Source organism: Gossypium arboreum, chromosome 2 (genome assembly GCF_025698485.1).
Source record: "Gossypium arboreum isolate Shixiya-1 chromosome 2, ASM2569848v2, whole genome shotgun sequence".
NCBI classification, from domain to species: Eukaryota; Viridiplantae; Streptophyta; class Magnoliopsida; order Malvales; family Malvaceae; genus Gossypium; species Gossypium arboreum.
In genome coordinates, this window is record NC_069071.1 from 113,693,224 (window position 1) to 113,710,532 (window position 17,309).

At 29.8% G+C, this 17,309-nt stretch overlaps 2 protein-coding genes across 3 annotated transcripts; one reads left to right on the top strand and one right to left on the bottom strand.

Moving 5' to 3' along the window:
- Positions 1-778, bottom strand: LOC108466743 (uncharacterized). 2 transcript variants are annotated; one of them, XM_017767117.2, is made up of 3 exons: positions 541-778; positions 311-453; positions 1-226 (listed from the first exon to the last, which is right to left on the bottom strand). In XM_017767117.2, exons 1-3 carry the CDS (start codon positions 623-625, stop codon positions 206-208), a joined length of 249 nt encoding a protein of 82 aa, XP_017622606.1. In that variant the 5' UTR covers positions 626-778; the 3' UTR covers positions 1-205. The 2 variants fall into 2 exon arrangements, with proteins under 2 accessions (XP_017622606.1, XP_017622607.1); XM_017767118.2 differs by having other exon boundaries at positions 320-453; positions 541-764.
- A 5,359-nt stretch (positions 779-6,137) lies between these two features.
- On the top strand, positions 6,138-8,581 carry LOC108466925 (elongation factor 1-alpha-like). The gene is made up of 3 exons (XM_017767304.2): positions 6,138-6,202; positions 7,010-7,491; positions 7,588-8,581. The coding sequence occupies exons 2-3, from the start codon at positions 7,030-7,032 to the stop codon at positions 8,467-8,469; spliced, it is 1,344 nt and encodes a 447-aa protein (XP_017622793.1). The 5' UTR covers positions 6,138-6,202; positions 7,010-7,029; the 3' UTR covers positions 8,470-8,581.
- Positions 8,582-17,309: the final 8,728 nt, after the last annotated feature.

Genomic DNA, 17,309 nt, shown 5'->3' on the forward strand with positions numbered 1-17,309 from the left:
TTTCATTTAATCAAACTCTAAATCTTATATATATAGATAGATACAAAATCACACCATCCAAATTTACAATTTAAAGTCTATGTTACAGATTTAAATAAATATCTCAAATTTCTCACATATGATATTCAAATCTAGAAAACTAAATAGCTATATATAAACTACAGCAAAACTTTAAAAAACCCAATAAATTCAAAACTTTCTTAATTCACCCATGAATTTTATTTCCCTGCAAAATCAATCCAAAAACACAAATAAATAAATAAATAAAATCAATGAAAAATGAAAATAATATATATATATATAAACTTACACTTCTTACTTTATGAGTTGGTAAATCAGTTTGTTGGTGAACCGAACTGCGGTGGCCATGACCAGGCGGAGGGATCGAAGTGTGTGTTTCTGGACCTCTATAATCAATCTCATAAACTTCTTTTTCTGAAACATCGAAGCTACCTTTGATTTAAAAAAAAAAAACAATATCAAATTAAATTGAATTAAATTAAAACTTCCTGCTAAAAAAGAAAAGGGAACAAAAATAACCTGTTGAAAAATAGGGTATGGAAAGTAAGAGAAGAAGAAGCAAAAGAATGGAGATGGGTCTAGATTTGATGATAGTAAACTCCATGGAAATGAAGAAGAAGATGATGAATAATATAAGTTATTGGTTGAGAAGGGGGTAATGGTATATAAAAGGGTGGATAAGAGAGAATTTAAGTGATGAAAATAAAGCAACGAGGGACCAAAACATAAATTGAACAGGGGGGTGAAAAAAATTATTGGGTATTGAAAAAATGAAACCGTCGGCATCTATACAGCAATGAGTTGAGAAGGTGTGTTGGATTTGGTTGGAACATTTATTAAGCATAACTAAACACCACACACTCATTTCACTTTTAGTCTTGCCAATGATGTCTCGGTTTAATGATAAAGTTGATGTTTCGATAATTTCAAAATTGAGTTTCGTCGTGGCTAAATTACATATGGGTTTTCAGTTCAGATTTATTTGATTTAAGTTTAGATTTATTTCGATTATCCCATTATAGTTATTTGGATACATTGCTTGTAATTAGGATTTCAGGGTTTATATTTATACATGATATTAGATCGATGCATCAGTGATAAATAAATTATTTTTAACATATGACTATATATAAATATTTCTTGAAATTATTAAATTATGACATATTCACGATGTGACTAAAAATATATATGTAACAATTTAAGTTCAATTTGAACTTGGGTGTAATGATAAAATTGAGATAACGAAGATTACAATGAACCCTTAAAATATTTATTTTTTATAAAATAATGGGTTTGATCGGAGATACAAATTAAACCAAATTTTTAAATAATATATATTTAGATAAATACATTAATAATGCATTTTATGTTATTAATTTTCTACGTAAAAACTATAATCAAAAATAAAAAAATTTGAGAGATTAAAGAAAATATACTCATTCTTAATTTCTTTTCTCATGTCATCTATTCCTTTTGTTTTATTTTGTTTATTTTTATTATTATCATTATTAAGAATTGAGGCATGGGACAGGTCCATGTGTGTGTTAAATGAGGGACATGCCATTGGCAATGAAGTCTAGCTGGCTGGATTTCACATTCTTCACACCTACTCTTTTGTTTTTTTGTTTAATTTAATAGTTAAATTTTGATATTAATTACTTTAAATTAAAAAAATAGTATTGTTGTTGTTTTTTTTTTTTTCCTTTTTTAGTACGGAATAAATATCAAAATTATGCATGAATTTTGATCTGATGTATAATGTTATACATGAATTTTGATTTTGTTGAATTTTATACATGAAATTTTGATTTGATTCAATTGATATAAATCACTAACAATATTATCGAATTAGCATTATTTTACGTTGATATATTGTATACACAAACGATTATATTTAAGGTGGGTTTAGATGGGCGATATGTTTACTTGCGGTTGGCGGCGAAATTTGATACTATAGCATGAGATAAAAAATAAGCTAAATGCACCACACTGCAACCTCACCGCCCATCCAAACCCACCCTAAATCCAATATAGAAATATATATATTGTTTATTTAAATGTGTACAATTGAATCAAAATTAAAGTTTCATGTTCAAGTATAAACTACAATTCAAGTTTTAAATATGTAATTATACTAAATTAAATTTTATGTATCAAATTGCATATTAAACTGAAATTTATGTATAAATTTGATATTTATCCCTTTTAGTAATGAAAGTTGAGGGCATAGTATTGATGGCGACATTAATCTTGATGATGTTTATTTTAGCTTTGGGGTGTGGGAGACAGTCGGTGATGAATTTCCCCACCATATATTTGAAGTTTTGAACACTAAGTTGGTCTTTTTAACCAAATATTACACCTTGTTATAATATGGTAATGATGTCGACATGTCATATTTATATTGAAATTTTTAATAAATAAAAATACAGAATTTTAACTAGAATTGTTCATGGCTCAGTCTATCGGAAAATAAGAAAATTTGAATAAAAATATAGGTTTAGAAAATAGGTTTGGATAAAAAAATTAATGTTCGTTTTCTAAATAGGTCGGGCTTTGAGTAAGCTTTTTTGGCTCGAGCTTGACCCGAATTTGAAAAAAATAATTTTTTTTATTGTTTTTCATTGTTTTGCCATCGTTTCGTTATTATATTGTTACTATTTATGTTGTTATTGTTTAGATATTGTATAACTCTTGTTTTATTATTAATTTTACTACTATTTTGGAGGTATTTGCTTGCTAAGTTGCACATATCTTTGTTTTATTTAAGTACATTTATTTTAATATTTTTAGTATATTTGATGTATTATATTTTTAAAATTTATTTTTATATAAAAATAATTTAAATATTTTAATACAGTGAGTCGAGTTTAGGTAAAATTTTAAACCCATTTTTTAGGTTGAGCCCATGCTTAAATTTTTTATCTGAACCTGGCCCAATCCAACCTATTGACAACTCTAACTTTAACTATTAAAAAATATTCCAAATCAAACTAAATTTAATTTCCAAAATTACTTTTTCGTTAATAATAAAATAATTTCACTTGAAATTGAGTCATTGAGGTCATAATTTCTAGAAAAAATAAAGGTTAAATTGTAAAAATATATAAATGTTAAGGATCGTTTCTTAAATTATGCCTATATATATGTGTTATAGTTTTATCATAATCTTGATTTAGCACCAGGGAAATGTGTGTTTTTCTTTTTGTTGGTGGGAGGTGGATTCCTTTTGTGTCATCCATTGGTATTACTTTTCAAGAGGATTTTTTCTTTCTAAATTTATCAAAAATTTATAGAGTAGTAATACGTTGTTGAATGTTTGAGAAAGTGAACCACGCGCATATACCTATATTTTTTTAATATACAAATCGAACAAAAATATTAATAAAAACACCTATCGGCCTATAGCAATAAGTTTGATGGTCACTCACCTGTAAAATAGTTAAAAAATTTGGCACAATAGAGGCATTAAATTCTAAGTATCCAGGTTCAATATTCACCCTGTGCTATTATATGCATAATTTTTTTAGTCTTATTATGTGCAGTTGTTATGTGTGAGTTTTAGTCAAATTCGTCGATTTTAGTTTAGATTGTACCAATTATTAGTTTGTCTTGTGCTATAATAGTTTGATTCTACTTTATAGTTACTCAAATAATTCATTTATATTGTAATAATTTGATACTTGATACAATCTTAAGAGAAAGGAATGTCGAGCATGTTGAGAACTTTGATGTCAATTCTATGTAAGAAATAAATATCTAAGTTAACTTGTCTTTAGTTATTATCAGGGCGAATAAAAGGGGTAGATAAGGACCTTGACCCTCTCAATAATGGAAAATTGTAGTTCTAAATCCTTATAAATGATTGAGTTATAAATTAAGGTGAAATTGCGCTTTGTCTCCAAAATGAAAACAATGTTATTTAGTCCATTAAAAATAAAAATATTATGAATTAATGCATGATAAAATTTATATTTTACATCTTAAAAATTTATAATTTAATTTTGCTTCTTAAAAAAATTCTAGATTCACCCCTAGTTATCATATTTAAATAAAAATTAATAAATTAGTCTATTTATTAGTAATTTTATATTTGTAATGATAAAAAGAAGAAGAGAAATTGAAAATTGAAGTTAAAATCATATAATTACATAGATAACTTTCCCAATTTCAAATATAGAGGGCTTTGAAGTCATATTTAATTATTAGATATTATAGGGCTTGGAATTTAATTATTTAAATAGACAATTTTAAGTATTGGATAGTAAATTGATAATAGGGATAAATTTTAAAATTATACCAATTTTAGATTTAATGTGTAATTTGATACATGAATTTTGATTTTGGCGTATTTATGTGCATGAAACATTGATCGTGGTTCAAGTGTATACATAAAATTTTAATTATGATTCAATCATACACATTTAAATAAATAAACATATCAAATTATTTGCATATTGTATAAATATAATTATATGTGTATGCAATATATAAACATAAAACGATGATGTATAAGAGAATTGGATAAAATTAAAATTTCATGTATCAAATTGCATAAAATTAAAATTCATATATAAAATTACACATTAAATTAAAACTCGTGTATAATTTTAAAATTTATCCCAAAAAATAGAGTGTGTGCTTGGTAATAAATTTTAAATTTAATGTTTTTAATAAAAATAAAGAATAAATGATCTTATTATTTTATTTAAACAATTGATTGGGATCGAGTTGGGCTTTAAATATGAAAATTAATTAGGCCCAATTAGAGAGGTTGTATTATTCACCTATAAATTAATAAAATTTATTTCTTTAAGTTTTTATGAATATTTAATTATTTAATTAAATTGAAAAATTACCAAATCAGAAAGTAATGGTTTAACTAATTCAACCATTAGTTCAGTTTTGAAAACCTCGATTAAACTTTAAATGTAAATTTTTGAGCTCTAATTATTCTATAGCTTAATTTTTTATATAAAATAGTATTGAAAATTTCAATTCCAACTAATATAAACAATTGTGAACTCACTCGTTTTTATTAGGTTTAACAACTTAATTGTGTCAAATCCAACAAGTTTGAGTAGCTTCATTTTTATCTCGAGTTAAACCTAAATATATTTTTTTAACGGAAGAGTTAAATCCAAACTTTAAACATGAAAGTAATGGTTAGTTTAACATTACTTCTAGGAAGTATTTTTTGTCCCAGAAACACTCTCAATAGTGCTTCTTAGACAAAAACCAACACAAAAAACAGAAGCAGAAAATTTTAATTTTTGCTCAAAACTGTTTTTGGCTCAAAAACACTTTTGAGAATCAATACTAAACAAAACCTAAATTAAGCTCTAAGTTTGAACCTAGCTTCTTATAGCTTGATATTGGTTTTACTCAATTACAATGCTAAACAAAACCTAAATTAAACTCTAAGTTTGAACCTAGCTTCTTATAGCTTGAACTCGATTTTACTCAATTACACTTAAAAAGGTGTTCATGGTCGAGTTAAGTCAAAACCCTTTTTTTTAAAGAATTCAAACTAAGTCAGTCTATTCAAAAAACTTGTTTTACTATTAAAAAATTAATAAAATATTAAATATATATTTTTAATTAATATTTAACAATTAAATTTTAAATTTCAAATATATTTTGTTATCTAAATTGAATTTAAATTAGGTCAACTTGAGACACAGAAAATATTTATCCAAACTCGACTCAAGTCGGATTGAGAGGGCTACTAGTCAAGGACAGGTCTAAATACACCCTAGTTCAGAACAAAAAACCGAAAATTGAATAAAGAATGGAGGGTAAAATTGTCAGTTCAAATATTTAAGGACTCTGGTTTTATTTTGCAAAAGGTTAAAGGGTACTTTAGGGTTTTCCAGAGCAAATGAAGTCAGATTAGGGCATCTAATCTTAACAAGGAAGCAAGGACGAAATACACAAAAAATAATTATTTAAAAAAAAAAACTTTGTGGCTGCTGATGTGAGATGTCAAGTATGAGCCGTTGGATTATCTTTAATCCAACGGATAAGAAAGAAACCCTAGTTAAACCAAAGTTGAATCACTGGCTACTTAAGCTAAAGCAGGCTGCCTCCCTCACTTGCTTTCTACTTTCATTTCGGCTATTACGTGGAGAGCCTTTTTTTGTGTAGCGATTCTCAGTTAGTCTTTTCTTTAAGCTTACAGGTATAGATCCTATTCTTATATGTTTTTAATGTTTTTGAAATTTTATTCTTTTGATTAGAAGATGTAAATCTCATCTGATTGGTTGTTTGCTTATATGTCTATTAGTTCTACTTTTTACGTGATTTAGTTACAGTTTATGTTAATCGAAGTTTGTTTTTGGGTTATTTTTTCTGGTTGATTGGTTTATTTCGTAGTTCTTTATTTCTTGTTTGTTTCGATCCATTTTATTTAGATTCGATGCATCTAAGGTGGAGTAAAATTCTAAATTTAGTTCTGGTGATCATGATTCCTGTGATAATTGACATATAGAAGCTAGTTTTATTGATTTGAAGAAATAACCTTACCTGATTGTTTTTGCCGAAATATTAGTTCTATTTTTATATGATTTAGTTGTTTACGTAAATAATCTTATCTAAGTTTTTTCCTTTGATCGATTTGTGTTTAGGTTTTATGCATCTATGTTCGTTTAATATTTTTATGATTTAAAATTTTAATTTTATATTTTTGAGAAAATAATTCCTGTGAAAACCGATCTATTGAAGTAAATTCAGCCTAAGCGAAAATTTTTATTGAAAATTATCAAAACAATCAAAGATAGTTTTCATGGAAAAGTATATTTTAAGATCTAGTGGCTGTAGTTCAGTGGAAAGAACTCCATATCTATGGAGGACCTGGGCTCGAATCCCAGCGGCCACTTTTTATCTTTGTTGAAGGAATTTTAACTTGATTAGTTTTTCTTAACTTGGTAGGTTTTTAGATTTGTTATTTGTTATTTATATATGGATTTTGTTGTTTTTTGATTTTCAGCTTCTCTCCAGAGTTTTATAATGGGTAAGGAGAAGGTTCACATCAACCTTGTTGTCATTGGCCATGTCGACTCTGGCAAGTCGACCACTACTGGTCATTTGATCTACAAGCTTGGTGGTATTGACAAGCGTGTGATTGAGAGGTTCGAGAAGGAGGCTGCTGAAATGAACAAAAGGTCATTCAAGTATGCTTGGGTGCTTGACAAGCTTAAGGCTGAGCGTGAACGTGGTATCACCATTGATATTGCCCTGTGGAAGTTTGAGACCACCAAATACTATTGCACCGTTATTGATGCACCTGGACACCGTGACTTTATCAAGAACATGATTACCGGTACCTCACAGGCTGACTGTGCTGTTCTCATTATTGACTCAACCACTGGTGGTTTTGAAGCTGGTATCTCTAAAGATGGTCAGACTCGTGAGCATGCTTTGCTTGCTTTTACCCTCGGTGTTAGGCAGATGATTTGCTGCTGCAACAAGGTAATGTTTAGAACTTGTTTATTGTATTATATTGTAATTGATAAACTGTTTTTGGTTGTTTGGAACTGATTTTTGATTGTCTTTTGGTATTATTAGATGGATGCAACAACCCCAAAGTACTCAAAGGCAAGGTTTGATGAAATTGTCAAGGAAGTCTCTTCTTATCTTAAGAAAGTTGGGTACAACCCTGAGAAGATCCCGTTTGTTCCAATCTCCGGTTTTGAGGGTGACAACATGATTGAGAGATCTACAAACCTCGATTGGTACAAGGGTCCTACTCTCCTTGAGGCTCTTGACCAGATCACCGAGCCCAAGAGGCCCTCAGATAAGCCACTTCGTCTTCCACTTCAGGATGTCTACAAGATTGGTGGTATTGGAACTGTCCCTGTTGGTCGTGTTGAAACTGGTGTCCTCAAACCCGGTATGGTTGTTACTTTTGGTCCTACTGGTCTGACCACTGAAGTTAAGTCTGTTGAGATGCACCATGAATCCCTCCCGGAAGCTTTCCCTGGTGACAATGTTGGGTTCAACGTTAAGAACGTTGCTGTTAAGGATCTTAAACGTGGTTTTGTTGCTTCAAACTCCAAGGATGATCCGGCCAAGGAAGCTGCCAACTTCACCTCACAGGTTATCATCATGAACCACCCTGGCCAAATTGGAAATGGTTATGCCCCAGTCCTCGACTGCCACACCTCTCACATTGCTGTCAAATTTTCTGAGCTGTTGACCAAGATTGACAGACGATCTGGCAAGGAACTCGAGAAGGAACCCAAGTTCTTGAAGAACGGTGATGCAGGTATGGTAAAGATGATTCCCACCAAACCCATGGTGGTTGAGACTTTCTCCGAATACCCACCACTCGGACGTTTTGCTGTCCGTGACATGCGCCAGACCGTTGCTGTCGGTGTCATCAAGAGTGTTGAGAAGAAGGACCCAACTGGTGCTAAGGTCACCAAATCTGCTGCCAAGAAGAAATGAGAGATTATTTCAGAGATAATTATCAGTTTTCATTACAGCTTTGGACAATTATCTTAAATTTGGACTTTAAATTTACTTTTTATGAGACTTGTTGATTTGCTTTTTAAACAAATTCTAGTTTTATATTTTAATGTTTTTCAATTCTGAGCGTTTATATATTATATCGAATGCTTCCATAGCGACAGAGAATTCACAGCCTTCACTGTTCTTTTCAGCTGTGCTCTCACCTGCGAATAGGTGAGGCAAATTTTACATAGCTATACTTTTTAGTATGGAACGATGACGGTTTAATTGATTTGTTTTGATTTTTGATGTAATCGACTTAATATCATGTTTCAAATTGGCATTTGACTGGTTTTAGGATTTGCGTAAAAATAGTGGTGGTGACATTAGATGTAAGATAAAAAAAATTAAAAGTATTATATTAAAAGTATTATATTTGAGAGTTCTAAGTGATGTTTAGTTCGATTCCATAATAAAAGTGATTTTAGAATTTGAATTTAGCTTGAATTTTAAATTATTATTGAAAGTAGAAAATATTTATAATTATATAAAAAAGTTGTAGTGATCGGTGATCCACTATTTTGCAAATATCTCAAGTTTTTGTGGCAGAAATCCGTAGGAGAACATGAAAAGATAAGGCGCACCTTCTGGTTCGCCAAAAACTAGAGTTTAAAATCAATCAGTAGTCTCTTTCAAAGTTTAGTGGCAAAAATTAATAATTGCCATTTGTTCACTATAATATATTCCTCAACCATTGTTCTGGATCGTTGTGGAACAATATTCTGATACCAATAATGTATCCAAATTACTAAAAGAAGTTCATACATATATACATATATATATATATATATATATATATTTTTGGTATTTAAAGATAATTTTATGATTTATAAAGTTTAATTAGAGTTCGATAATCAAAATAATATTACATTGAAATGCATTGAACATTACAAGTGGATCGAGATCGTCCATTTCGCCGGACTTTCTGATATTTACGATCTCGATTTGTTTGGAAAACATAAACAAATTGAGTATGTAACCTCACCAAATTCTTCCTCATGTATTATATCTATTTATTCAACTTTCATAGTATCTTCAAAAATCATGCTTTTGTTAGGTATATAATAATTTGAGTTATTCAACATTGATACTAAAATATGGAAATATAATATGCTGGCTAGTAGGTGAAAATATCAAAGCTCCTTTTTAATCTTTGATTTTTATTTTTGGTGGGCAAATTACAAAAATTAAATAATTTTAAAAAAAGGTTGTAGAACATGTTCTTGCTATGACATGTTTTTAATTAAATTAATTCAATGCAAATTAATCTACTTTGTAATTATTTTCTTCTCACCCACAAATTTATAATATAATATTATTGAGTAAATTTTTTGTGTGTCTCATTAAAGGGAATATTTGAGTATTTATATATATTATTACTGTTCATGGACTTGACCCCACTATTCATAAGACTAACATTCTGAGTAGGCCTCGAGCATGTTGAACACGTGTACCATTCTGAGCCGCCTGCTAGACCTCGCGGCCCCTTACATGCGAACTCCTCAGGTATGTGCGAGCTGGGATCGCGAACTCCCCTTGACTCATGTGAGCTGATATTGCGAGTTCCCCTGACTGTCTTTTCGTTGTATGCCTTGCACATATCCATCTGGTGGGACTTGACCGGGTCGCAGGTAGATGACACGGATTTTATTCAAGTTTTGAGTTGGTGATTATTGGTGTACAACAAATATAATATAATTTTGCTTCCTTAATTTCATTCAACTTATAAAATCTTTTGGGACCTTCAGAGATGTGGTCACCCCACAATTCTAAGAACGTCGTAGGCAACTAAATATATTTTTCAAATCTGTACTTTGCATAATTATGAGATTTCAAGGGCTAACATTCTTTAGACAGTTAAATCATGCATGTTTAATACGTGGGTAATTTCCATGTCATGCTCGACCCAACTTCAAACAGATAGGTAAAACATTAATTATTTCTGTCGAGAGGAGGTTGGTCTTATTCTGGGAGATATCTTCTTAGAGTGTCATTCAATAAGCCGGTTAATCCCTAAACGATGGAGGTATTTTACCCGAGGCCTTATGTTTTGTCTCTTGACTTCGAGGTGATGTGAACAATTGGTCTTGGTGGAGTTCGAACTCATGCTCTTAAATGACATTAGTAGATAAGAACACTACCACTTGACTCTCAGAGTCAGAAGACAAAACCCGAGTGTAAACACCTCAAACACAATACCTCCATTATTGAGAGGTTTGTTGGCTCCCTGGACAACACTCTAAAAATTCATCTCCCAGAATAAAACCGATCTCCCCTGTAACAGCCTAATTTTTAGTGGTGTCGGAACAGTGATTCGATATCACTAAATCAGAAAAATGAGTCGGAAATATTATTAATTTAGTGAGTATAAGTTAAATGTGAAGTTAGGAAAAATTTTGAAGTAGTGAATAGTGTACTAAAAATAAATATTAAAATAATTAGAATTGAAAACGAGGTATCGAGACCTCGAGAATTTTAAATCGAGCCATAAATATTTTTATAAATATTTATGGAGTGTTAATAAGTCAGTATTAAAGTTTCGTCAAGAAATTTTAAAGTTCTGATAGTTAATTGAACAAAAAAGACTAAATTGTATTAAATGCAAAATTATGGGAAATGATTAAATAGCTTAAATGATAAAAGAAAGAGGGTTTAAAAGGAAAATAGACCCAAGGTCTCTTTGGGCTGGACGGAAATGGCATGAAATCAGCAAGAAATTAACGAGAATTAAGGGAAAAATTGGAAAATTGCAAAATTTACTTAATAAAGCTAGGACTAAAGTGGAATTATCTAGATTTCTCTTTATTTTTCTGCATTCTCATCAGAAAAAACACCATGGAAGAGTTCCCTTAAGCTGGTTTTTCATATTTTTACTTCAGGTAAGTTCAATTCTTGATTATTCATGAATTTTTTGTGTTTTTGTGACTTTACAATTAGGTCCACTTGTTAAATTCATTAGTTTTTGATTCTATGAAAGAAATTGAAAGTTGCTATGAATATGTGCTGGAATTATATGATGATTTGGCATGGAATTAGAGCTTTATATTGTTTATATGCTGATTTTATTGAAAGAATTGAATAGAAAGTGAATGTTTGGGACCTAATTGTAAAAGAGTTTGAAGTTAGAGTTGTATGTAGAAATTCTGAATTTCAATAGTTATGAAATAACTTATAATGTCTAGGAAAAGTATGAATTTATAAAATTATCTTACTTGAGGGGTTAATTGAGCAAGGACTGAATTGTATGAATTGTGAACTTTGGGGCAAAATGGAAATCAACATTTTGCACTAAAACTGTTTTGGACAGCAGCAGTAGTCTAACTTTGAAAAATCACCAAAAATTGTAGAAATGGAATTAGAGGATGAATGAAATATAAAATTAAAGCTTATTGAGTTTAGTTTCTTATAGAAGAAATGATGTAAGCAATGGAATTGTAAATCATGAGATATGATAAATTTTGTGAGACAAGATCAGAATGATTTCGGGTTCCCCTGTTCTGACTTTGTAAAATCCTAAATAGTTAAGGGCTTAAATTTATATGTTTAGAATCTTGAATGAGTCTATTTTCAAGAGAAACAAACAGGAACACCATTTGAATCCTGTACGAGGAGATAATTAAATTTTAGTGAAGAAGATTCGGAACTGTCAGACAGCAGAATAGGGGAGACTTCAATGAATAAACTGTATTAATTGGCCCAACCAAAAATTATGAAATTTTTATGGTAAGAAGATATATGAGTCTAGTTTCATGTAAAATTAGCGGATCTTAATTTTGAGTTTTTTATCTCCAGATATAAATAATTTAGTGACTACGACACGGGTGGATAGTCTGAATATTCACATAAGTAATTAGTGAAAATTATGGATAAGGTTACTTACAAGTGTGTTATTTATACCAAGGATGTAGATGGAGAGGAGGAGGAGGAAAAATATATGAATGACTCGTGTATAAATTAAACACATGCCCGATTATAATCGATAAGTGTTGGATTAGAAATGATATAATGTTTTATGTGGAATATTTATTATGAAATTATGATTATCGTTATAATACAAAATTTGTACTTGTGAGTTTATATGGCTAAATTTTAGTGATTATTTGTTAATTTTATGAATTTCATGATGTGTTATTTCATATGTATTGATGATAAAATCGTGAATAATGTAAAAGCATGAAAATTGAATAAATGATCAAATTGAGCATTTCAGTTCAGTGACAAGATGAATTGAAGGAAAAGACCATAGTTGGACCATGTCAACAAGTGATAAGTGAGAGCTTCGGCTACACTTATCTGATCAAGGATAAGTGAAAGTGATAAGTTATAGCTTTGGCTACACTTATCTGATCAAGGACAAATGACAAGTGAAAAGTGGTAGTTTCGGCTACCTGATCAGTGAAAAGTGGTAGCTTTTGCTACCTGATCAGTGAAAAGTGGTAGCTTCGCTACCGATCGATGAAAATGGTAGTCTGACTACCGATCGGTGAAAATGGTAGCTCCAGCTACCTGATCAGTGAATAGTGGTAGCTTCGGCTACAAGTGACAAGTGATTTCCGTATAAGACCATATCTGGGATATGGCATCGGTGTGATATATGCTACTGTATAAGACCATATCTGGGATATGGCATCATTGAGATATGTAATTAGGTAAGACCATAGTGGGCTATGGCATCGATATGTGATATGTGATTTCGTGTAAGACCATAGCTGGGCTATGACATCGATAAATGAAGATGTGTAAGACCATAGTTGAACTATGACATCGAGTAAACGAAGTACTCAATTCGTAAGACGTTCACTAATTTGACAAAGTTTGGTAAGTGTTACATGGAATTATGTGATACAGAAGTACGAGTTGATAAGATATGAGTATAGAACTTGGTTGATAAATGAATTCATTTGTGATTATATAATTGTTCATCTTGAATGTACTTGTCCATATGTATTGATAATTCAAACGTATTAATGAATAAAGTTCGATATGGAATAAATTGAACACGAGACAAATAATTATGAAATTGAACTCTAACTCATGAAAATGACGGTTATTGATATATGGAGACATGAGACATTGGTATATGAACATGGAAAATGTTTGATAAATGTGTTTATTCATAATTATGGAATTATATACCTCATGTGTACTATTTGCATAAAGATGATATTTCAAATACTTGTTATTTAAGCTTAAATATGAAACAAGATGAAATCAAGATAAGTTGTTATAAAATATATTTAGATTACGAGCTATGGTGACATATGTTGTATGATTACATAACGTGAAATTGATTATATATATGAGAAATTTAATGAGAAATGAGCCCATACACGTTTCTTGTTATTTATATGAAGTGTACGACTGACAAGGGTGATGAAATTATAAACAGAGAGTTACACGGGTTGAAAACACGGGCGTGTGACTCTCCAAAGTGTGAAAATTTTCTAAGTGTTGCAAAAGTTTCATATGTTTACGGTTTGGTCCCGAACCACCCTGAATGTATGTTTTGGGCCCCATAGGCCCATATAAGGGACATTAAACATATATATGAAAGTTTTTAATTTAGAAGAAATTTTATGGCTGATTTTTACATGATTGATCATATTAAGTTCGGTAATGCCTCGTACCCTATTCTAGGCTCGGAATACTGGTAGGGGGTGTTACATCCCCTCAACAATTTCCAAATACATGTATACATGACTCAACCACTTCACTCCCTTTCAACCATGTATACACTATTATGTGAATCATTTTCGACTTAGACAAATTTATCCTTGCACCCATAAATGGATGGAATTTGTGATCTATGCTACTGACCCCCCCTTCCCCCATTATTGAACTAAAAAAAAAAAACCTATTGATAGGAGTTAACATTTTCATACAAGTTATTACCTCCCTAATCTTCAAAATGCTTTAACATATTAACAGTTTGGTTGTCCAATATTATTACTTGGTTTTTATAAGTACACTGTTTTTACCAGTTTTACAATCTTAAAATAATATTATTTAGACTCGGGTGATATTCGGATAATTTTTTTTCAATAATGTTAATTTTAGAATTTGAACTTGACCCAAATACTTATAGAAGAAGTATATTACCACTTTTTACAACCACTATTAATTCCAATGTTATTACTTTAAAATAATGTATTTTTAAGTTTGTATAATAAATTAATCACTAGGAATATGAAATATTTTGAACACAATTATAAGGGGATAAGATCATCAATGTGTTTGTTAGAACATGGATTTGTTAGAATCAAAAGTGGTTGGACCTATAATTAATTATGGGCCAAGCAATGGGTATTCATTTGTCGGAAAAGAGTAATTCATCGGTTCGATTAAAAAAAATAAAAATTAATTTAATCGATTAATTCTAAATTCTAATTGATTAACTAATCGATCATGATTATAACAAATTAAACTGAATTAACTTAAACTTGATTAATATTTTCGATTAAACCAAAAAATTTATAGGTTTGACTGGTTTGTAAGTCGATAAACAAGATTTGAGTTAAATGTTTATATATTATAAATATATTTGAAATTTTATAAGCCCTGGCCCCCTAAAATTTTTAAAATTCTAAATTAGTAAACGTAAAATTACACATTGGTCCATCTTTAAAATGACAAAATTTTAATTTAATTCTTTCAAAATTACAATTTAATTTCTGCTCCCCTAAAAAATTTTCTCCTAATTTTAACAATTTAATCAAATTCCGTCAATTAACTTGATTAAATCAATTTCAAAGTTCAGCAGGTAACATACATTTGTCTATGGCCAAATTTGTGGACCTCTTTGTAACATTTTGAAATGAATTGACAGCTCTGGAATAAATATTGGTTTTTTTTATTTTTTTAGCCTCAATCAAATAATATTAATTTACCCAAAAATTTATTTTCTTTGTCGTTTTATGATTCAAATTCCAAAATACGACAGATATTTTCAACGGAACTTTGAAATGGAGACTTTTACGTTACAATTAAAATAATTTCCAACAAATTGGACCCAATGCCTATATAATAAAAAAAATTCATTTTTTTCCATTTAAACCAAGGAATTTCATATTATAATTTTGATTTTATTTGATTTTATTTTATTTTAAAATTATATTATATTATTTGGACTTGATTTTGATTGTGGGTGTCCAATTATTATTGAAATAGACGTGTATCCACGTCTTATATATTATCAAGCATTAGACATGACAGTGTGACATTAACAAACATTATCCTATAATTTAAATTAATTAATTGATATAATTATAATTCAAATAATGGGAAAATTTATTTTATGGTCCTTCCACCACAATATTTATGGTTTTCTTTTCAATTATTTAATAATATTTTAGTAAAATTTTTCATTCATTGACATATAATATTGGTAATTTTTATCTTAAATCTCAAATATCGAACCTTAAATTTTAAACCCTAAAACTCAAAACCCAAGTGCAAGGTTCAAGGTTTATGATTTAGGGTTTGGGTTTGGTACTTTAGTTTTGGATTCAAGGTTCAAGGTTTTAAGTTCGAGATTTAGGATAAAAGAATTAACAAAATTAAGTGTTAATGACATAAAAAAATTCGCTAAAATATCATTAAATAATTGAAAAGAGACCATAAATAATGTGATGAAAATAATTTTTAAAATAATTTTTTCAATGGACCCATCTAATATATTTTTATTGTCGGAATTAAATAAAAACAAATTAGGACAAGAACGTTAGTATTTGGAGAGTTGGTTAGTTAGATTATGCCTTAATATTCATTAATTATCTAATTTTTACCAACTCATTAATAATAATCACAATTTCATGCAATGATTAAGAACAATGGAAGTTTAATTATGTGACCCAAATTATAAAACAAAAAAGATGCTGGATCGAGTAGGTTGGATGGAGTCCGGAGAGAATTTAGAAAATCTTTTAAAGGACCAAAATTTAATTATAAAATTTTAGGAGGTTAATTTATAATTTTATCATTTTAAAAGGTACTAAACAAGTAATTTTTTATTTTTAGAAAAGTCAAGGCCTATGCTTGCCTCCTTTAAATTTACAAAGGTTTATGGTAAAAGATAACTTGGGGTTCATTGGTGAAGAACGAGTTTTTGTAGAGAGCTCGGAGCTTGTTGTGGGTCCTATTGACTAAGGGTTTTATCGCCTAGATTTCAGGAGTAGAGAGGCCCGTAGTTAGACCAATGGGTTGTTTAAGTTGACTTGATGTGATCAGTCGAGGTAAGATTTAGTTTTAACAAGATGATACTTAATGATGATTCGAATTTCGAAATGCGCTTATCTTCTCGAAGATTTACTTAATTTTCGGTTGGTCCCCCTCGCATCCTTCTTTTTTGGGTGAGACAAATAGTACCCTTACTTCAAATACAAGCTATGTGAAGGGGAAAATTTTGAGAAAACAATGTGTTTGTGGTACATGCCTTTTGGTTGATTGATTGTTGTAAGGTGGGTTGGGAGCCATGTAGGGAAAATATTTTTTTTTTTGGTACTTTACTTTTTCGGAGGGTTTTATATAGGTGTAAAGGATTTTTTTTTTCAAATATTCATTACATTTCTTGAAGAAATAATGGATTATATCAAATGAGGACCTACATCCTATACAAACAAAAGCCAACAAAGCCATAGACCTAGTTACGTGAAAAAAGGGAAAGCAGTTGAGGATCTCGGTCTCATACAAGACAAAGCCTCGAAAGTCATGTAAAGCATATCACTCTTTGATAGACAAATGAACATCCAATATGAGTTGAATCAAGCCTCCTTGATGAT